General features: G+C 36.2%; 1 protein-coding gene across 11 annotated transcripts in view; it reads right to left on the reverse strand.

Annotated features, from left to right (window-relative positions):
* Nucleotides 1-21,065, reverse strand: part of NAV3 (neuron navigator 3) — a 547,859-nt gene that overhangs the window by 19,911 nt on the left and 506,883 nt on the right. For all 11 annotated transcript variants that reach the window (XM_061369391.1, XM_061369392.1, XM_061369388.1 and 8 more), the window contains 7 exons: nucleotides 20,629-20,652; nucleotides 18,296-18,373; nucleotides 10,115-10,198; nucleotides 8,363-8,474; nucleotides 6,946-7,067; nucleotides 4,907-5,079; nucleotides 1,320-1,473 (listed from right to left, as the gene is read on the reverse strand). In XM_061369391.1, the coding sequence (XP_061225375.1) occupies nucleotides 1,320-1,473; nucleotides 4,907-5,079; nucleotides 6,946-7,067; nucleotides 8,363-8,474; nucleotides 10,115-10,198; nucleotides 18,296-18,373; nucleotides 20,629-20,652 (747 nt within the window). The remainder of the gene's footprint in view (nucleotides 1-1,319; nucleotides 1,474-4,906; nucleotides 5,080-6,945; nucleotides 7,068-8,362; nucleotides 8,475-10,114; nucleotides 10,199-18,295; nucleotides 18,374-20,628; nucleotides 20,653-21,065) is intronic.

The raw sequence follows: 21,065 nt of genomic DNA on the forward strand, positions 1-21,065 counted from the left end.
GGGCAACAAGGAGGGGAGTGAGTGAACAAGCTGTCTGGCTGGGTTTAAACCATGACATCAGCTGACAAGCCTTCTTGTGCCATTCTCCACCACTGCAAGTAACTATTCTATCTCTTACAGTTCCTTAAATTTTTTTAGTGGCTCCAGATTGAATGCTCTACTTATGTCTGGACAAGTGAAATCCACATTTACAGATCAGTTATTGATTATTCTTCCCTTTAATTGAAGTTCAGATATATATCCCATAGCAATTTTGGTACTTAGTGGTGTGAGCACCTGGGAGGATGGCAGATACCACAAATGTTTAAAGGTGTGGCTGAGACTATAGGCATTGTATAAACAAAGAGGTCCAGAGAAGACCACAAACACACCAAACCTGGTGGTTTTCAAATCAGTCTCTGTGTATATCTGTACAGAAATGCATACAGGTGCACTGGACCTAAGCAAACAGGACAGAGCAATTGAGCTGACAAGGCAATGGGGCTGGATTCAGCTGTGTAAATGTGGGTTTTCAGTGTAGCTGTCCTAATCTCAACCTGAATTCCCACCCCATGGCCTTGGTTCTGTTTCTTAAATATAGGTTTATAGTGCCTTCAGGGATGTCCTAGGTATCTAATCTGTCATTCCAGAAGGGTCCAGATCTACTGAAGGACTTATGTCATCCTGTGTGGATGTTGCAGATACTTTTGGGTATCAACGTGATACTAGACACTTGTGTGTGGGCAACAGAGTTGAGTTCCATAAAAGCTCTGTGAAGTGAAGAACACTGTCATTCTTTCTGCATCCTTTCAGCCTCATGAGAGAGAAAGTCTTCTGACCAAAAATGTGTTCCAGAAGGATTTGGAGCAGTGTCATTAAATGATCTGGTGAAATTTCAGTGATGCTAAATACAGTAAATCAGTTCAATTTTACATTCTTTGCTTTGGCAAACCACAGCTGAGTTGGGACTCAGAAATTATGAGAGAATATGCACACATACTCCCCGCCAACCCAAGGTTTAAAAGCTATGTAGAAATCACTTTGTGATCTGCTTGTCTGTCATGTTGCTTTCCCTAGTCACAGAGCTTAGATAACAAATATCTTTTGGGCAGGGATTACGTCTCCATCCATATCACTTAAACATATTTTAGTGATGAATATAAATGCTAAGAATATATAACATAAGGTGAACACTTATCATCCATTGGAAGTACTGTCAATCCAGCAATTTACTTGGTTTCATCAGTTTTTTGGCACCTGAAACAAAATGCTGGGAAAGGAAACACGCTGGACAAAGCTTTGATGCGCATCCCTGTCAACACTTAAGCTACTGCACTGACCTGCATGCGGTTCATGGCTTCCCGAATCTGATCCAGATGGTGTGCAGAGCTGAGGGCTTCAAGACGAATGTCCGTTAATTTTAGCTCTTTCTCCCTCAGCTCGCTCTTTAGCTGAAGAATAATTTCAGCCTCTGCCTCTGTGCACTCACAGATCCTAAAGAGGAGCCGGAAACACGCAGAAGATTAAAGGAAGGTTCTGCCCCCAGAGCAGTGTTATTACTAAATATCAAAGAACAGGAAATGCTTGCTGCTGGTGAAACCTATGAGTGAAGAAAGAATCTTATCAAAGAGACATGAAAAGGCTCAAATGGCAAGTTAAAAAAGGAAAAAAAGCCCTCTCCAGATGAAATGATCAGCTTTATTTATACCTTTCCAGTTTAGTTAAGAAAGTTCACTGCAGTGACAAAAAATCTGTTAAAAACTTTGCAGAAAAATTTGTTTTTGTTTGTTTGTTTTTGTTTTGTTTTGTCTTGAGCGTGCATCACCCATCAGTTTTAACTTGATTTTATATGTGCTTCAATTCTTTGGTGCAAAGGTTATAATTTCCATAAGTAGCAATAGTTATCACTGAAATATGCTGATTAAATTGCACTGCTGATATTTATTATCTGTCAGGCATCAACAGTTTTCTCTGTTTTGATCTCTACACAAAGACATATCCTTGACTTCATGATGTAGAAGATTTTGATCTCTAATGGTTTTGATTTGTGATGGTTGACCTTTTGCCTATAGTCAGTCATCTGGCAATGTATGGTACCTGAAATCATGCTGGTTGGTTTTGTTTTGGTTTGTTTTGGTTTTTGTTTTATTTCCTGAAGACTGGATTAAAAGTATTCACCATGAAATTATTTTTCACAAGCATTACTTTTAAGGGAAACCATTTTGAGAATGGTTAAGAAACCAGGATCAAGACATGAGTGGCCCAGGGACCCACAACCATCCAGTTCTTGTGTCAAACTGATTTGCCTCTCTATGCCATCATCAGACCTAGATCTGTCGCATAACAGAACCACTAGAAAATAAAACACTGAATTTGGGCTATGTATGTTGTTACATTAAGCAATATTTTGAGTCAATTCACTTAATGTTATTTGCTCTTTATTACTCTCACTATAAATAGTTAATATTTGCAGAACAACTTAAAAATGAAAAATATTTTTAATAATAAGTATTATTATTGTGATTATTACTTCCAATATACAAACAAGAAACAGAGGTCAACTTTTAATTGCCAGAATGCATGCAAAAGTATTTTGGGAAAGAAGATGCAGCACTCTTCAGGTCAGCAGTTGGGTATACAACTCCATGCCCCACACTCAATTTTACCGGGATCTATGCTTGTAGACCACGTGACCGTTTTGCCTTTTCTTTGGTGCCCAGACTAGAGATGACCTGCATACACATGTATTAGACAGATGTAATTGGAAGAAAATAAAGGTAATGGTTTAGAACATAAGACTCAGGTCAAGAAAATATACCAGGAAAGTGTGAGCAAAGGGAAGATGAAGTTCATGGCAAATAAAAAAATATGGCAAACTGAAGAAGGGAAATAATGAGTGTTATTCACAACATGCACAAATATTTTAAATGTGAGTGCAAATGAAAAAAGGCATGTACTAAGATTTTTTCCCAAGTATTAGGATACAGTTCTTGGTTTGATGTGCCCATATTAATGCTAACCAAATAAGAAATGAAATTTTATTACATGCATATATTATCTCACCAACTTGGACAGCTGGGAAGCAGATATCTATTTGGGCTATTTTGCAGTACATCTTGAGAAGGGATGGACAGAAAGCTGGCAAGCCAGCTTTAGAGAAGATATAAATAAAGCAGAGAGCAGGACTACAGTTCTGGAAGAAGCAGGAAAGTGCTGTCTAGACTGTTAAGATAAGCAGAATGGAAGCTGCAAGTATGAATTGAATTTTATTTTGCAGATTCCAGGGCTCTTCAACAGTCAGCTCCTACAGCTGCAAAATTACATAAGAAGATGAGACTTTGTCAAAAAGAAGAAAAATAAAAAGATAAGCTAGCATTCCTGAGAAGTCACAGAAAGAAGCTCAGAAGCCTGATCACACTTCAGACAAAGTTCAAGGTAGTTAGAAAGAAAGTTTTAATTTTTCTTTCTTGTTACAATCTCAAGATTTTTAAATCAATATGTACTTTGGGTAGAAGAAGTCATGACATTTGAACAGAGTCTGTTGACAATTATGAGAAGTCTTGAAGGTGGTAGAAGTTTAAGTTATGCAATGAAAAACAAGTCTTCCAAAGAAAGTAACATCAGTTTAATAGATAAAGGAATTAATCTAGATAACCATATTTACATGATCTCTCTGAAGAAGGCAAAGAATCTATGTCATCACACGTGGAAAAGTCACAATAATAATAAATGCAATAATATGATTAGAAAGATCAGTGTTCAAAAATGGTGGAAGAACCAGAAGGCTGTGAACTGGGCAGAATTTAGGAATCTAAGGCTCAGAGGACAAATACCCAATGGAAGATCTTGGAACGAATGAGTAGTTATGTAGTTTTGCCTTGATAAATTCTGGGAACACCAGTACATATAGGGAGCAAGTCAAAGAAAAGGAAAAGACATGGTTACAAGAGCAGATCTGTGAACCATGAGTAAATAATTTTTGTAGAATAGAAGTGTTTGGTTTAAGTTCAGGCACTTTCTATTATGCTTTTATTAGTGATTTTTAAGTTGACAATTAATCAGAATCAAGGGTCCCAAATGGGTAGAAATCCTCCTCTCATCACACACATGTACCTGAAACCATAAAAATGTGAGCTTTAAAAAAAACCCTAACAAAACTATGGATATGGGTAAGTTATTCCTCACTTTACAGAAAGTGAGGAAAGAAAAACATTTGTTGTGGAAGGATTTCTTTTGTGGGAATATTTGCTGTCAAACTCCTAAACCCAGTATATAAAAATTATTAGAGCCTAAAATAAGTTATTTATAAAAGGCACCTAACAACACAGGGAAATTCTATCTTAAAGGTCAGTAATCAGTCACAAGACTAGAATTCCCCAGGTGCTTTAAGGAAGAATAGTCGTGACCTGATTATTTTCAACTAGAACAAAGAAAGTAAGGCTGGCTGGGAATAGATTAAAAATGCTAAAATTATTAGCTACAAAACAGATAAAGTAATAGCAAAAGGGATGAGTATTTTGCGAATATTGCCTGGAAAATAAAATGACTTTTTTATTATGTCATGAAGAAAGGAAACTATAGTATTTGGCCTTTACTAAGTGGATATGGTGAAGTTAATTGTGAAAAGGGAGAGCACAACATAAGCTTTTTGATATGCATTTGGAATGAAATGTACTTCTAGATGATTTGAGATAAAGGCTGTGAAATGAGGAGAGAATGACCTAAGAAAGAGCTATGAGAAAAGTAGCTACTGGAAAAGTGTGAATGGATTGAAGTTCACTAGAAATCTGGCAAATGGATGGAGCATGAGGTTAAAAGATCATGGCTGTTGGCCATGATTTCTGAAGTGCAAATGACCACAGTTAAAGAGTTCTGTTTCACAGTCCATCCCATTTGGGAAGAAAGGTTTGCCAAGAGAGATACTTACGCAGATGCTGACTGTGATGGTTTCATTGACGTTGCCCCACACTCTCCTGAGCTGTGGGGCAATTTAGGTGATGAAGGAAGAGATGAGTCTGTCAGCTCTTCTATGTCTGAATGTGAGGAAGGAGGCTTGGTTGACTTCTTCTTTCCAAAGGCCTGTTTGAAAGAACTTCTTAGCTGGAAAATAAACATTGAGCAAGATTATTCTCCTTATCATGGCAATTTGTCTGAAGCTCATGTTTTGGAGAGTTAGTTTGCAGATGCCATCCTAGCCACTGCCTGAGGTCAGTATACAGAAGCAAGGTATTAACATATGCAACACAGTATCTCTAAAAACATGATACAGTGCTTGGTTTTGACTTTATTAATCCAGCGCAGCGCAAACATAATGCTATGGAAAAAGTGCAGAACCGAGTGGTACGGCTATGAGAGGGGGGTGCTCATTTAAAACCATTAAGCCCCAGGGGAATCCCATTCCCATGGCATTCCCTTCAAGGGCTGGCTTTAAATAACCACTTTGCATCTAGGCACAGGCAGAACCTGCTGTTGCTAAATGCTGAAAACAAAAGACAAGTCCAATTTACTGGGTTTTCAAATTTACCTTTCCCATTAAAAATTTGAAAGGCCAAACTATGCAAATGCATAGTTTGGTTCACACGCGAGAGGATTTAAGCTGGGATATGAGGCTTGCTTTGTTGTACTGCTAAGAAGAATGTTAGCTGAAAGGTATATATTGTTTGCTGCAGTTTCCTTTAGAGCAGTAAGATCTCTGAATGTACAAGCATTGACTTTCCCTCTTATCCAGTATTGAAAAGGGACAGAATAGCCAAAGAGCCATTTATTTCAGGAGCCAAGATGACAACAGTTTTGTCTTCTGCAATGAATTTTAACTAGCCCATTTATTGATACCTTTGTCTAAATACATAAATTGTTCATCTTAGGAAAAATGTGGGGTTCATTTGGTTTTGTTTTCAGAAAATTATTCTGATTAAAATTGTATAGAACTCAATGACAAACTGGTTCTTCCATAAAAAAATGAGGTATTCAAACATGTTATTCTCATGATATAATTGGAGAGTGGGGAGTGTGACCACTGATCAGAGAAATATTATTTAAGTCTGCTCAAGCTCATGATATCTAATGAGAAAGAAATGGATTTTGGCTACACTCCCCCTTTCTATAGTCTAAACTTTGAGATTAAAATGAATAGAGACAAACTGAGAAGACATACAGGGTAATCTGTTTTTAGAAGGTATAAAAGCCTACTGCCAAAATAAATAGCAATCATGCCAAGATAGGGTTCTTTATAGATGCATGCCAAATTTTCCATGGTTTATATTCACCTCACTTCCTCTAGAGTTCACCTTGCAGAAACATGAAAGAGTGTGGAATTACAAATCAAGGGAATGAAGGCTGATCAGTACTTTAAAACAAATGTTTATGCAAGTAATAATTTTAAAACAACAGAAACATATTTTTCCAATTATTTAATGAAAGTATTTGATTAAACCCTTAGCACTATGTGGTATTTGTGTGTTCCAGTTGAGAAGCATCTTAATTTCATTAAATAACATATTACTTCTACATGAGAATCCTTAACAGGTGACATATTTGAGTCAAGCCTTTGACTCAAACTCCAACTGAAGAAAAATCAAACAGGGTTTCAATGTGGCCCAGAGATGATTTTGGTCATAACAGTGATTCTCAATTGTTTTGGTTTTAAGTTGTTTGGATTTTGGTTGGGTTTGGTTTTTTTTTTTGGGTTTTTTGTTGTTGTTTTGGTTTTTTTGTTGGTTTGGTTTTGGTGTTTTTTTTTTGTTTTTTTTTTTTTTTTTTTATTATCCTGGCTTCTGCAAATAATTCCATACCGATATTCAACAATTTTTAGTTTGCTTGTAGTGTCACAGTATGTATACATGTCAATTGCTTTGTATCCGTCAGGCCCCACAACAATATTCTAGATGAAATGGACCGTTATGCTACTTAGGCACTAGGAAATGACATAATAGCCAAAAGATAGGTTTAAACCTGCTGAGCACTTACCCAGTTTTTCTTTTTCTTCTTCTTGGAGTCAGCATCATTACCACTGCCAATGCTTGAATGGCTTGTAGCACTGTTGATGCTAGAAACACTTTCTGAAGAATGTTGCCGCCTTATACGTAAATCTAAAGAAAATAAATTAATGTGAAATCCATTTCTATTTCAATATAATAATTGTTCTTGTATTTATGTAGCATCTTCCTCCTCAAATGGAGAATAAGTGCATGTAAATGGCATTGATGCTTTTAGTGGCTCAGATTCAAGCTATTACAGCTTGTAAAAATCCCACGGGAGTCAATGGGGATGCATGTAATTAGGCTAACACTTAGGAGCTTCTCCAATCTGGGGTCTTTTTGGCATTAAGGCAATGACCCTGCACAGCACTCTAAGCAGGAATAACCTCATAGCTAACCAGTTTGTGTTATAGATGAATTACTTGACTTATTACACATCACATGTACTACAGTTCTTTTTCTGAGTAGTATAGGCACTATTTGACCTATAGCAAGTCTAATCAGCATTCAGATGCTACATTCTAATATAGCATGATGGAAATAGCAGGCAGAAGTTCATTAAAAATGAATGAGCCCCCCCCCCCCCCCCAAAATGGAGAATACTGATTGGTGATGGTTTTGAGTTCCAATTTCTTAAAAGTCTCTGATAGCTATGTCTTAATCACTGCAAAATATTCTTGCAGAACATATCCACTAATACCAAGGGAAATTACTTTTTAGATTGTTATTTACTTCCTAGAAGTTAGCTTTGGTATATTCGAGTCATGCAATGAAATGGCCTTAAGGCAAACATCTAAATAATGTCCTCTTTAAAGAAAGATCAATGTCGCTCTCAAAAATGACTGCTGCTATTATTTTTTTTCTTCAAGTAATTCCTTTGCAGCTGCTTATCAACAGGGACTTTTGAAGTATGTATTTGTCATGCAATATCTGCTGAACTGCAATTACAGATTAATTTAGAATCTGGAAATTAAAATTACTTCTTTCCTGAACTGATTTAGCACTTCGTGAAGAAGCTGAGCTGTTGTCAGTCCATCTCTTAACAATAACGCCAATTTTCAGAGCTACAACTTACGCTGGTTTTCCAAGCTTTAACAATGTTTCACCGTAAGACCTCGTTAGTGTCTTGGGTGCACTTCAATACACAACCACAGTGATAGGGTTAACTCTTGACACCCAGCAATTACTTCCTGGCCACCCAGTTCTGAGAAGACAAGGCTCCAGGAACTCTATCAAACAGGAAGCTCATAGAAGGTTTCCAGCCCTGGGAATACCACAGGTATGCCTACCATGCACTGCAGAATGTGCTTGCCCTTGCAAAAGGGTCCCCAAGACAACAAAAAATAGTTACTTAGCTTTATTTCTGGGGAGAAACTGCATTTATTTTAATAGTGACAAAAACATACCTTTGTGGGTATGATCAGGACCATTCAAGGCTCCTTGAATAGCAGCTTGTGCAGCAGAATTCTGGGCTTTCAGCATTTCAATGGTTTCCCTTAGCTCTATAAGCTCAGATTCCTGTGGGAAGAGCAAAGAGAGCTCAAAATATATGGCACAAGAATAATATTTGTCTAAGCTAAAAAAATTTACAAGATAAGAGTAGTCAAACTGAAGTTCATGGAATTGCTTGGGTGAATGTAAGGGCAACAGCTAAGTAGAATGCATATTTTGTTTCCAAAGATCTTAAACTCAACTATCATATTCTTTTGCATTTATCCTATATAAAGCAATCATGCTATTTTTATTGCAAACAAAACATTTTGAATAAAGACTAATCAAAAAATGGTTTCAATTGACTATTCATTATAAATAGAAATCCAGCAACTTTATTGTGCAAGACAATAAACCGATCTGAATTAAATCATTTAGTATTTGAAGCTACTATTTAATGGATGAAACTCACCTGAATTTGTGCATTTTTCAAAATATTTAACTTGCTAAATAATAATTCAATTAAAAAAAACCAAACCCTCCTGTTTAATAGCAACTGTTCTGCAAGTTGAAGTAATACAATTCCACTTGAATGCGGGAAGTTCTGTGCTACAATGCACAGGCAATTATAATTACATATAGCTTTTATTACTGCTGCATTAAACCTTTCTTTCCAGCCTGAATTTATATAATAAGGATTAAAGGATTTTAACCTTAACAATAGAGAAGAGAAGGAAAAGAACATGTTCCAAATCTTTTGGGAAAGAAGCTTGGAGAGGTACTGTTTAAATGTTACTGCTTAATCTGGAAACAAAACATTCTGAGGGAAATTATGCTTTGTAAAAGAGTCAAAAGTTTTGGTTTTATGAAAATTCAGTTGTGGGCTTTTTTCTTTTGTATGTGTGTGTTTGTTTGTTTGTTTGTATGTTTGTTTCATTAGATGAAAAAAAAACCAAGCAATATAAGTATTTTCTATCCTGTTCACAACAAGTTTCACCATATTTCATCTGCTGGTGTTCAACCAGACTATTTTTATAGACAGCTACACTGAGTCCTGTGGTGACTAAAAGTTCACTGACATAGTTTCTTTCACAGTTTGGATCAATGGGCTTTTATATGATACTGTTCAAAATGAATAAGGGCAGAAAGCTGCAGAAGTTTGATCCTGGAAGGTGCTAAGTAGCCTCTTAATCCTGAGCTTGGTACAAAGGCTCACATTAAGTTTACTTCCTATGAGGTACAGAATTTTTTCCCCAACAGTCAAAACAGCACATTGCAAACTAAATCTGTTTACTCATGAATAGGATACCTAACCTGCATTAGCTCTCAGAATGGAGACATTTTTCTCTACTTAAAGTTCCTCTCTTCCCACAAGTCTATTATTTTGACTCTACTGGCAGGCTAGAATGAAGCAGGTTAGGATCAGTCTTTGTTACAGCATCTTTCAGTATGAATTACATTTAGAGTCGTATATGTGTAAATTAAGATCTGGAAAAGAAAGATGTTATCTTCAAACTATTCTATGATGTTTTCTGCATAAACCTGATGCTGCACAGTTTAATTCTGCTGGAGCTTTATGAAGATTTGATCTCAATGGCCATTAAGAAAAGATCTGTCTGTCTTATTGTCACAGCTGCCCCTGTTTCCTTTCAGCATTTTTTAAACAAAAATCTAATATAATCTCTTGACTGTTTTCCACATTACAGCATCTGCTTTGATAAACGTACCTTTTGTTCAGCTGTCATTGTTAGACTTTGCAATCGGCCGGTCATATTTCCCAAGCTTTTTTCGAAAGCTGCTACCAGATGAGCCTGTGAAATTAATAAAGACAACATTTCTGGTGACAATGGGATAATCTTCCCACATTTATTTGGCTTCTAAAAATATATTTTTTCTCCAAGATTTCTTCTCCAATATTTGTTTCTCTCATCTCTAGCTTTTTACTGTTAATTTTAAACTCAGAGCTAACTGGGATAGGTTAAGCAGCCAAGTGAGTATAGCATTCCTCAGGCTTCTTTAGCTTCAGAGGAGATTAGCTGAAGTATCTCTGCATGGAAATGGATTATGGATTTAATGCCCTCTTTAAAATTACTGATGCATTGATCAAAAGAAGTCTGCTCCCAAACAGAAGTCTAGAGACAATTATTTTCAATTAGTGGTTATTTCAAAATGGGAATTTATGTAACACTTTATCTTAAAAGTAAGTTTTAACCTCACAAAGAAAGCACTACAGAGTAATCCTCAGACTCAAACAAAGAAAATCACCATTAGTTTTATAAGAGGTCATTATCTACTCTATTCATCTTATATTGATCATATGAATGTGTATGTGTATAAAAGCAATATGAAGTTTTATAAAATGTAAATGTAGTACTTATGGATGTGTGCAGATGTACATATAAAAGGCAATCTTGACAACTGGAAGTCCTACTTCTCAATAAGAAAAGCAATAAAGTTGAAACTGATTAAATGGTTTTAAAAAAATAACCTTTCATTTTGTTTCCTAACACTCACCCTATACTCCACTGAACAAAATTTATACAAACAATGCATCGACTCTTCACTGGTTCTGACATAGAGCAAGAAGGGCAAGTGGTCATAAAGAAACCAACATGCTAAGCCAGCTTGTGGTGCCAAGCAAAAGGGAGAATTAGATTTTTATGAAATTCCAGAAAGCTCCATCCACTTGTCTCACAACACTAAATAGTAAAAACAGAAGAAAATACTTATTTTCTCTTTACCATTTCAAGCACTGTAACAGACAAAGTTTTCAAACATAGGCACTAAGATACACGTGGAGATATAAATCAAACCCAACATATTTATATGCAGAAATGGATTAACTGAGCTTCTTCACTGAGAAAATTTATTTATTATAGCAGTACAGGCAAACACAGTGCCTGGCAAAATTCTCAGTTACAGATTTACATGCTTATACAAGCATAGCTGAAATTATTTGAACGTATGTGGTTGTACTGAATCTGAGGTATAAGCAGAAAACGACATAGTTCAGAAAGTATTCTGTTACGCATTTTGGGAGAAGGAAAAATACTTCTTGCCAGCTTGCTCTGTATATTATTCCTCAAATTAAAAAGATTATCATATATATGATAGTGGCCTACTTCTGTGTCTCCAGAATTTTTATATTGACAAGTGGCTTTTGTGTTTTGTAAATCATTTTGGATTGTTATAAACATTTCAGTATCTTGTAAACTCCTTATTTTATACTTATTAAACTTCTTATAAGTTTACTGCTTGTAAATTGTATTAGTAAATAATTTATATAATGACTCATGGGTATAGTGGTCAATCCACCTGATTTCTGCATCTGCAGGGATGCCCTAGGGATAATTATTTTGATAAAGGATACATACCTCAGGGGCTAACTTTTAATAAATGTGAAACCAGATACATATGGAATGTCTTAAAGATTAAAGTTGTAATTTTAAATAAAATGGACCCGAAATATGTGTCAAATGCACCTCTGATTGACATAAACCTGATGATTGATACAAAGTTATTCCAGCTGGTTTGGAAACTACAGCCTTTGGTCATTTTCACTACTCTGTTCCTCTGAGAAGATAAAACTAAGTAGCATTCAAACTTACTTTTCACTTTAATAATTAGCCACATATTAAAAGTATCCAGATTAATTGATGATGTTTTAATTCCAAAGATGATGACCACTGACCCAGAACACAATCAGAGACAAAGTAGATGCACTGCCACAGACTCATAGCCAAATGTCTTTTCATTACATGTGTTTAACAGGAAACTAATGGAGCTTACTCTTCCCTGTCTCATAAAAAATTCTATGGCTTAGCTGATGGCCTGTTGTTCTGCTTTACCATGAGAATAACAATGGGGACTGAGGGCTTGAAAAGAGGAATAATTTGCTTAATTATGCATTGTCTTTGTCAATTTCTCACAATTAAACTGAGATAATCACAGTTCTTTGGTACCTAACCATGCATATTTGTGCAGAGTATTTTCCTATTCCATAGCTTCAACTTCACCTTCAATTGTACATGAATGAACCACAATGAAGATATAGAAAAAATAATGATCTAAAAAGCATCATTAAAAATGTCATCAAAGGTCACCGAAACTATCAAGCTACTGTTTGATAGTCTTTTGCTGAAGACAGCCATGTCACAACTACGGATCCTTACTAAAATTCAGCTTCTTGGAGTAATACACTACAATTTTTGCATCATATATGCAACTGCATCAAGATGATGGATCTTTCCTAACTCATTTAAGATAAAGACTATCACGTCTTGATTTGTTAATAATAAAGAAACATAATTCAAAGGCCCATCAAACAAAAACCAAGAGTAAACCTTCAATCACACTGTTCATTAATTTAAATATTAATTGCACCATAATATTCTTCTATGAGATACAAAGGATTAATTGTACATTCAGAGTGATAAACTGTCCTACCTCTCCTTATGGTAGCAACTGTTTATTTATTCAGCAATCTAGGGAACTCCTATTTGTTGAAACCCTATGTGGATTTGTCCCAACAGAAATATTATGTAATAAAATAAGAAAAGTTAGTTTGAAAAGGGCTAGATTATCAGTACGCTTACATGTGCATGGAAACATGCATAAAACATATGTATGTATATACTACCTTTTAAGATCAGACTTTGCATTTAAACAGTTAAATACAAAATAACGCAGGAAACAATTAAAACAAATAGAAAGAAGTAACTGTGACTTTGAAAATGTTCATTAGAAATTAAAAATTTGAATTAGAAACTTGATTTGGATGGGATTGGTAATTAATCCTCAATTGCTGAGGATTATTTTCTTTATTGAAAAGCAGCCATTCTTTCATTCTCGTAAAAGTATTTAGGAATAGATTAATTTATTTTTTTTAAGTTACAGCCAATCCCTCACACCTTAGAAATCTCTACGTTCAGATTCAGCTGTTTCATTCATGGCATACATAATTTGAACACCATACAGAATAGCCTGAATACCACATGTGCTTTAAATAACACTTATTCTAAAGTAAAAATGCATCTTCGCAATTAAATATAGCTTTTGTCCCTGGAAACAGACATACTGGAATTAAAGTTAAGTAACTTGGCACTACGAAATATGCCTACAGCAAAATATATCCATCTTTAATATGGTATACGTATTAGACGCAGAGATGATGTACAGGTCTTAATCTGTTGATCCAGCACATATGGATTAATTTTGACTTCTAGTAACATGTGAAATTCCCATTGGAAATAGTCACAGATATATACTGAGGGTATGACTCCAGTACTAAGACGACAGATTTAATTGTAAACGTCTCCTTCTTATTAAACGGTCCAAGCCAGGCAAACCCCAAATACCTCAGCTCTTAGGTTTACAGCCCACCCTGAACATGACATTGGCGTATCCTAAGATTATCTCCTGGCACATTTGCAATTTGACCTGTAGTATTCAGGGTTATAAAACAAAGGTAAATAAAGAAATTTCCTCCCACCTGACACGGCTGAATGAAAGGAGGTGTGAGAGGCCAAAAGGGATCGGGCTGCTTGCAAGAAGCAAACGTACATCTGGTGACCTTTTCTGTTTGCCGCCTGCTATTATCTTGTTGTTTGGCTGTTGGATAGTAGTTCAGAGCTGGCCAAAGAAGAGTATTAGCCAGCGAACCCCCTCCACTTTCTACTGGCATCCTGGGTCTACTAAAGTTTGCAAGCATGCACCCTTTGGCTTTATGCAGTACAAAGCTCTGATCAAAGTCCGTCCAAACAGGCTGGGTTCAGGCTGCTCGCTGTTATTTGAGACCTTGTCAGTCACGTAGGAAATCTGCCGGCTGGACACTTTCTGCACTGAAAACAGGCCCTTTCTTAAATAGCACTGAGATTTACCCTTCAGCAATATCAAATCAGGCACCAGGGAAAAAGCCAGAATCTCAGAAAAAAAACGTAAATTAAGCATGCAAACAACAGCTGGGACCTGCTTGAATTTAATCATATGCAGGCAAAACACTCTGGGGTTAATCAAATGAAATAAACTGCTAAATCAAGCATTCTACTTGAGTCCAGCCAACAGAGCCTGAATAATAAATGAAACCAAATAAGTAAAGTCTTATCAGAGGTTTCTCTCATGCCCGAGAAATGCTATAACCTCCAATTGACAGATTTTGATATAAAATAATATATCAAGCAAAGGCTTGATGAAATAGGTCAGATTTCAGCCATGTAATAGGTCAAATTACCCATGTACTACTGTCACCAACAGTCTTCTGTGGTGAAGCAATGAAAGACTAGTGAATAGTGTTGAAAGGAGATAAGATGCTCTTTTTCCCCTTGCACATAATATTTTTACTCACTTCTACAAAAAGAAACTGAGAAATTCAACCCCAAGGTAACTGGGAAAGAACAAGATTTCTGGCTTTTAGTAATTTCCAGACCACAGCGAGGAAAAGAGTGCCACCTATTTTCAGACACTGAAAGTGTGGAATCTGGAGGACCTTAGGACTAAGGCTAAGATGCATGCATTTATAGCGAAGACATTAGAAAGGACTGAGTAACTTTCTGGTCATCAAAGGCGCTGGCAGAAGATACTCTGTTCATAGAGTTCTGTGCTTGCCACGGATGGATCTATCTACAGAAGCAATAGGCAGCAATAAAACTTTTTTTTCTGCATTGGAATTACTGTTTGTTCAGTTTGGCATCAAAAGAGGGTTCAAAATGAGGCTCACAGTAGTATTAACAATTTAGAGAGTAAAACATGGTTTTGATTTCTTCTCAGGATAAATTCCAGCTTTTGTGATTAGGACTATTTCTACTTTAGAGGTTGAGGGCTCATGAAGCATGTCTCTTAGATTAGAAGATAAATGATAAATGAATACAAGCAAGCGAACTTCATGAAAATTAGAAGCCCATCTGGGTTTTTCATAAATTCTTTAAATTACATCAAGTATTTGTTAGTTACTCTCATAATTTTTATGAAAAATATATAAACACTGGCACTAAAGTATCAATTCCATAATTAGACTCAGTTTCCGAGGCCATATTACAATTAAAATGTAGTATATACACACTGTTTTCAAGCTGGATTTTATTCCTGATGTTTTTAAGTGATACTTTGTAGAATATTTGATAAAGTACTCAGAGGACTGACAGAATTAGTACTAACACATCCTTAAGTAGTCTCTTTTGATCCTTTGGAATTATGTGGTACTGTTTATGAAATTATTATTATGAAATTATTATTAAATACTTTTCAATATTTGGGTTTGTAAAGTATGTATCTCATGACAGCATCCCAAAAATATTTACGTATAATATCTAGTCATACTTTTAAGATTGTATTCATTGTGAAGGTGTCTAAATCCCTTGTTCATGCCTGGAGAATTTGAAGTCTCTAACTTTCATGCTTCTGACAAGTTTAATTTTGAGGGAATTCCCACATATTGTGGATTTGGAAAAAGGACAGATTTGTCTGGTACTGTTTAAAAACCCCATGTGCTAAAAGGATCAGCTTTAGGGTTGCTTATTGGCTGAGAGCTTAAAGAGTGTCACCATGGAGAGGGATTAGAAAGTGACACAGTCAAAAGAACATGATTAAATTAGCCTTTATACAACATACAGCATGCACATATATATATGCATACTTATTTTTCATCCATGCAACAGATATTGAGTGAAACCCAAGTAAAAATGTAACTATCCATGTTTAGCTTGACTCAGTTTATTTGAAATATGGACCAAATCTGATTTTAGCTTGAAACTGACTTTGAGAATTTGCCTAGAATAGGTAATGCTATTAGAGACCAGCCAGTATGAGGTTTACTCTACACAAAGGAATGCTGAAAAGAGATACAGTCAATAACTTCTAGATAACACTAGGGAGAGATTGAACACAATTTGCCCAATGGCTTCAGTGCCTCAGCTGTAGAGGAGAATGCCCTGCCATTCTCACTCTATTGCACTTGTTGCTTTATTGTAGTCTACAGCATTGCTGGGCCGACTGGAAAAGCATATAGACTAACTTAAGCCATCTTTTAACTCTCCTTTTAACACATCAGCAAGAATACAATGGTGTTTTCTGTTCATAGCTAGCAGATGTAGAGAAGGGCAAAACACCCACAGAGTGAAGTAAGGAATGGTACTAAGAGCCCGAGTTCCCACCATCAAAGTGTCTCCCATACCAGCTCTAGTACAGGCGCTGAGCACAAGCCCACTGCAAGCAAACAGTTTAGTCTTACTGACATGGCATTAATGCTCAGAAGCACACAGTGCTTTGGGTTGGGAGGGACCTTTAAAGATCATCTAGTCCAACCCCCCAGCTGTGGGCAAGGACACCTTCCACTAGATCAAGGGTTTGCAGGAATCAAGCTAACTCCTCTGGTTAACACCAGCTACTGCTGTGTGGGCATTAATAGAGCACTCAGCGGACGTGGGGATGTCTGTGACTGTGCTGCATCACAAGCCCAACCAAAGCCAGCCTCCCCACTGCAAATCAGAGCTGCTGCAGCCTTGTATTCTTAGTGGAAAGAAGAGCGTCCTGCAGAGAACAGCAGAATTGTTAGTAAACACAATTACCCAAAGCATGCTGATTTAGATCTTCTCACCCCTTAGTGGTTTGTTTCGTTTTGTTTGTTTTTTTTTGTTGGTCTTAGGATGGGTGAGTAAAGACCTGCCCAGCCTGTCAAAGATGAAAATCTGAGTCTACAATATCTGAATGAAGGAACCCCCATACCCAGGATAAGCATGCTGTCTATAAACTCCCAGATGGTAAACCACCCTGGAATCTAGCTTTTTAATTTACAAACATTGCAGGACTCCTGTGTTGTCTGCCTCACTAGCTCATTCTCAGAACTCAAAACAGGCTGGCAACCTAAACTGCTACAGAGGTATGAATACCAACAGTCACCTGAACAGAGCAGAAAGCCCTAAGAGTAGATTTTCCATGTTTTCATGCCTGGCAGTCCTAAGAGAACAAGGAACTTTCACACAGCTAGAGATTATTTTCTCACAAAAGGTACACAGTACTACTGCACTGAAATAATTTCTTGAAAATTATGGCAGTGTTTATAGAGCTAAACACTCAGTACATCTACATTCCCAAGATAGGCACTCCAGATTGCTGAGGACATCAGGAAACTTCCCTTGAAATGCAAAATAATACTTGCTTGCAACTACCTCTCAGCTTTTCTTGAAATGGTAAGTATAGTTATATCCTGAATTACATTTAAAAATCACTATACAACAGATTGTTCAGTAACTATACGGTAACTTCATATGAAGCCATAGTAACCAGACAGAATTGCAGCTCACATTCCCTAAGTTGCATTATTTTCTGATAACATGTTCAATAACTCATATTATCAGGTTGTGACAATTGGAAGTGACACCAGGAACAATCTGTGAAATAGCCGTTTTCCATTAGTTATATACCAGCACAGTTAGTGCAGCACATGAATTCTATATACAATTGTATACTGTGCTTTCTTCCACATCTATCTGCGTTTTGTAGGGTTTATCTTTGTGAAGTGAAACCATAATGAATTCTATTATATTATGCAATTCATGCCTTTTCTTTGGTTGTGTCTCATTACTTTGGGGCTTTCTTTTAATTGATTCTGAGCAAAGAGCGAAACTGAATTGGATAGAACTGTTGTCACATACAGTGTGACAACACTGAGTATGGATCATGGAAACTTTTTTTTCCATTTCCACTGTATTTGATTACAGGATTTCTTCTGCTTGAAGCTGAGGCAGTATAGAAATTTAAGAAAATAATTCATTATATACTATAAATAAATATTAAAATCAACAGTAGTAAACAAATAGTAAAAATTTCCCAGATGATGTGTTGAATAAGAGTTATAACCCAATCTGATAATATATTCTTTGATACTGTTTATGATCACAAGCAAAAATACTTACATTTGCTGAAAGTTGAGATGTAAGTGTAGCAACTTTCTCTTGTGAGGCAACCAGCTCTCTCCGTAGTTTCTGAATTTGCTAGGAAAGAAAAACATGCCTTTTGTCAGTATTTCAGCAATTTCCTTTTGTTGTGGTTTTTGTTTGTTTTCTTAAGGTTTGCAATGTCTTAGTTTCATGTTTTAATCTCAAAACTAATGATAGTCACAAATTATTAAAAGTTGGCACTTAGTGCTATTGCTCCAGCTGTTTTCTTGCACTTAACCAGTGTATGAGCTTGGATTCCAGTTGAGGAAGCACACATTGGAAAATTCTTAATTACTTCATATGTACAACCCTCTGTTTGTACATGTAAAGGTCATGTTTTCTTACCAAATCCTGTAAATTCCAAATATATTCTTAGTACAATCAAGTACAGAAGACCTGGATGAGGCCTGAGATTATGAAACATGAATGAACGGGTGAGGTTCACTGTGCCTAACTAGACTTGATGCAACGAACATGCGTTAATGTCTACATTAGACTCAGACAAAGGGCCAAAAAATAGTCCCTCACTCCCTGGCTTGAAGAAAGCTTTGATGACTACCTTGGACACAGATTTTTGCTTCATGTATGTCTAAAGCTAGATAAGGTGTAGTATTTTTTTTCTTTTTCTCTAACACAATTCTTTCCATAGTCTCTGTAATTCAAACATGCAGCCTCTTTAAAACATACACTACTCAAAAACCTGTGTGCCAACCTAAAGAGAAAGAAGCCAAAATGTTGCTTTAAATGTTCTTGTTGACATGAGAATAAACTTAATTCAAGGCTCCTGTATCCTCTAATGTAAAACAGAACCCAGAAGAAAAATATATGTTTACATTTCAGCTAAGATGGCTATCTAGCACGAAGCTTCCACATAATTTTAAACTCATTTAACACTATCTGAGATCTTACAGAGACTCCAGGCATTGCACTGAACTTAAGCACAGCATGGAGTTCCACTTTGAAACACATTTCATATTCAGACATAAAAGAAATTCTTCCAGACTATAAAAGTAATATGTCTAAAACTAGCCTAGGAAAGGAAGCACATAATGTTCATTAGAAAAGACTATTTCAAGAGTTTAATTTTTTATGACTCCTGTGAAAACCAACAGGGAATATTGCACAGGCTTTAAGAATGAACAAATTCCTGTGCATCTATGATACAAAAATAGCTAGGTTATTTACACTAGCTCAGAGCAAAGGAGACACATTATTGACCTGTTCTCTATCCTGGACTGTCGCTTTTTCCAAGTTTTCTCTTAAGCTACATTTTTATCATATTCCTGCAACTATACAGGAATGCTGTTCTTGTGAAATGCTGTTCAACATCTCGTGTAAGAGCAGACCTAGCTACTGAGAAAACATCATGTAGGAATTACACAGTAAAGAACTGTTGTTTCACCTCTATATACAGTCCCATACACTATGAGCTTACACTACTGAGCTTACACTACTGAGCTATGGCATGCTTCTTTAGCTCCTTTGCTTTAACTTTCAAAGAAAGGAGCTTAGAAAATTCAGGTAGAAAATATATTAAAATATACTGTGCCAAGTAAGGAAGAATATGTTGTTTGTTCAACTTCTTCAAAGTATCTTTTAGTTGACTTTTAATCTGATAAGAGTAGTAAAAATAAGAGCAGCATAAATGCAGGAGTCGGAAGGCATGTAACTCTGTGAATTGGAAGTGCACCCTTTGGTGCTGCATTTTATTGCTCCTACTCCTCGGTGCCCTTTTAATAGAACCAGGACTTTGTTTTGAGAAAGTCTGTAATTGTATCCAGCTTCTGACCCCAGCTTGTTACCCATTCTTATACACTGTGAGGAGAAAGAAGCTGTTTTCCATGTCAGATTTGATTTATATCTGAAATCAAGCCGTGTTGCTCTGAAATCCATCAAAGTGGTCAGTTTCAGAAATGTAATATAATGCAAAATGTAAGGGAGAGAAGTTAAAAGCAAACATTTGAAGTATTTTTCTCCTAAAAGGCAGCACATTACCTTGAATTGAACAGGCCCTTAGATCCAGTAAACAGTGGTATTAAGTCTGAAATCCTCCACTCAGAAGCCTGAATCTCATCGATTCTTTTCACTATTTTAGAACCTCAGCCAGGAGGTATTTTTCAGCATGATGCTAAGAAAACACCTTCTAGAGCACTAGAAGTTGCATCAGATTTTAATGAGTATTTCTTAAAAAACAGTGCAGACACAGAGTATTATTTTCCCCAGCAACTCAACAGTTTATCCATAGCAGGTGAACAATATACTTTAATATAATTCAATACGTAAACATAAAAATGAAGAAGAGTTCTTACCTCTGAATGTGCTTTTTCTTCTGCCTGGAAGAAAACGAAGAAGAAATGGCTTAGAAACTGTGTGGAACATAAATGCACCAACGGAAAATAAAATCCAGGTAGACTGAAGTGAAATAAATAGCTTCATGGATCCATTACATTTAATGAAGGTATGCAGTAAAAACAATAAATAGGATTCTTTTCAACTTACTTGTTAAGACTCCAGATGAAACCCCAGAGTGTTTACCGAGTGTACTGACAATAGAAAACAGTGGACAAAGGGAGAATAGGAACAGAGCAGCAGAAACTACAGCTACGCTTCTAAGATACAAAAGAAAACTCGCTGTGCTGCCATGGCACAGACCAGCACTTTTACATTGTAATGATTATTGTTGCTCCTGAAACATATTTTTCTTTTACTGCATACTGAGCAATATTCCTACTACGTAATCCTGCTA

This window comes from Neopsephotus bourkii, unplaced genomic scaffold (assembly GCF_033783945.1).
Source record: "Neopsephotus bourkii isolate Nb327-2 ecotype Australia unplaced genomic scaffold, CSIRO-AGI_Nbou_v1 NB_1493, whole genome shotgun sequence".
Taxonomy (NCBI): Eukaryota; Metazoa; Chordata; class Aves; order Psittaciformes; family Psittacidae; genus Neopsephotus; species Neopsephotus bourkii.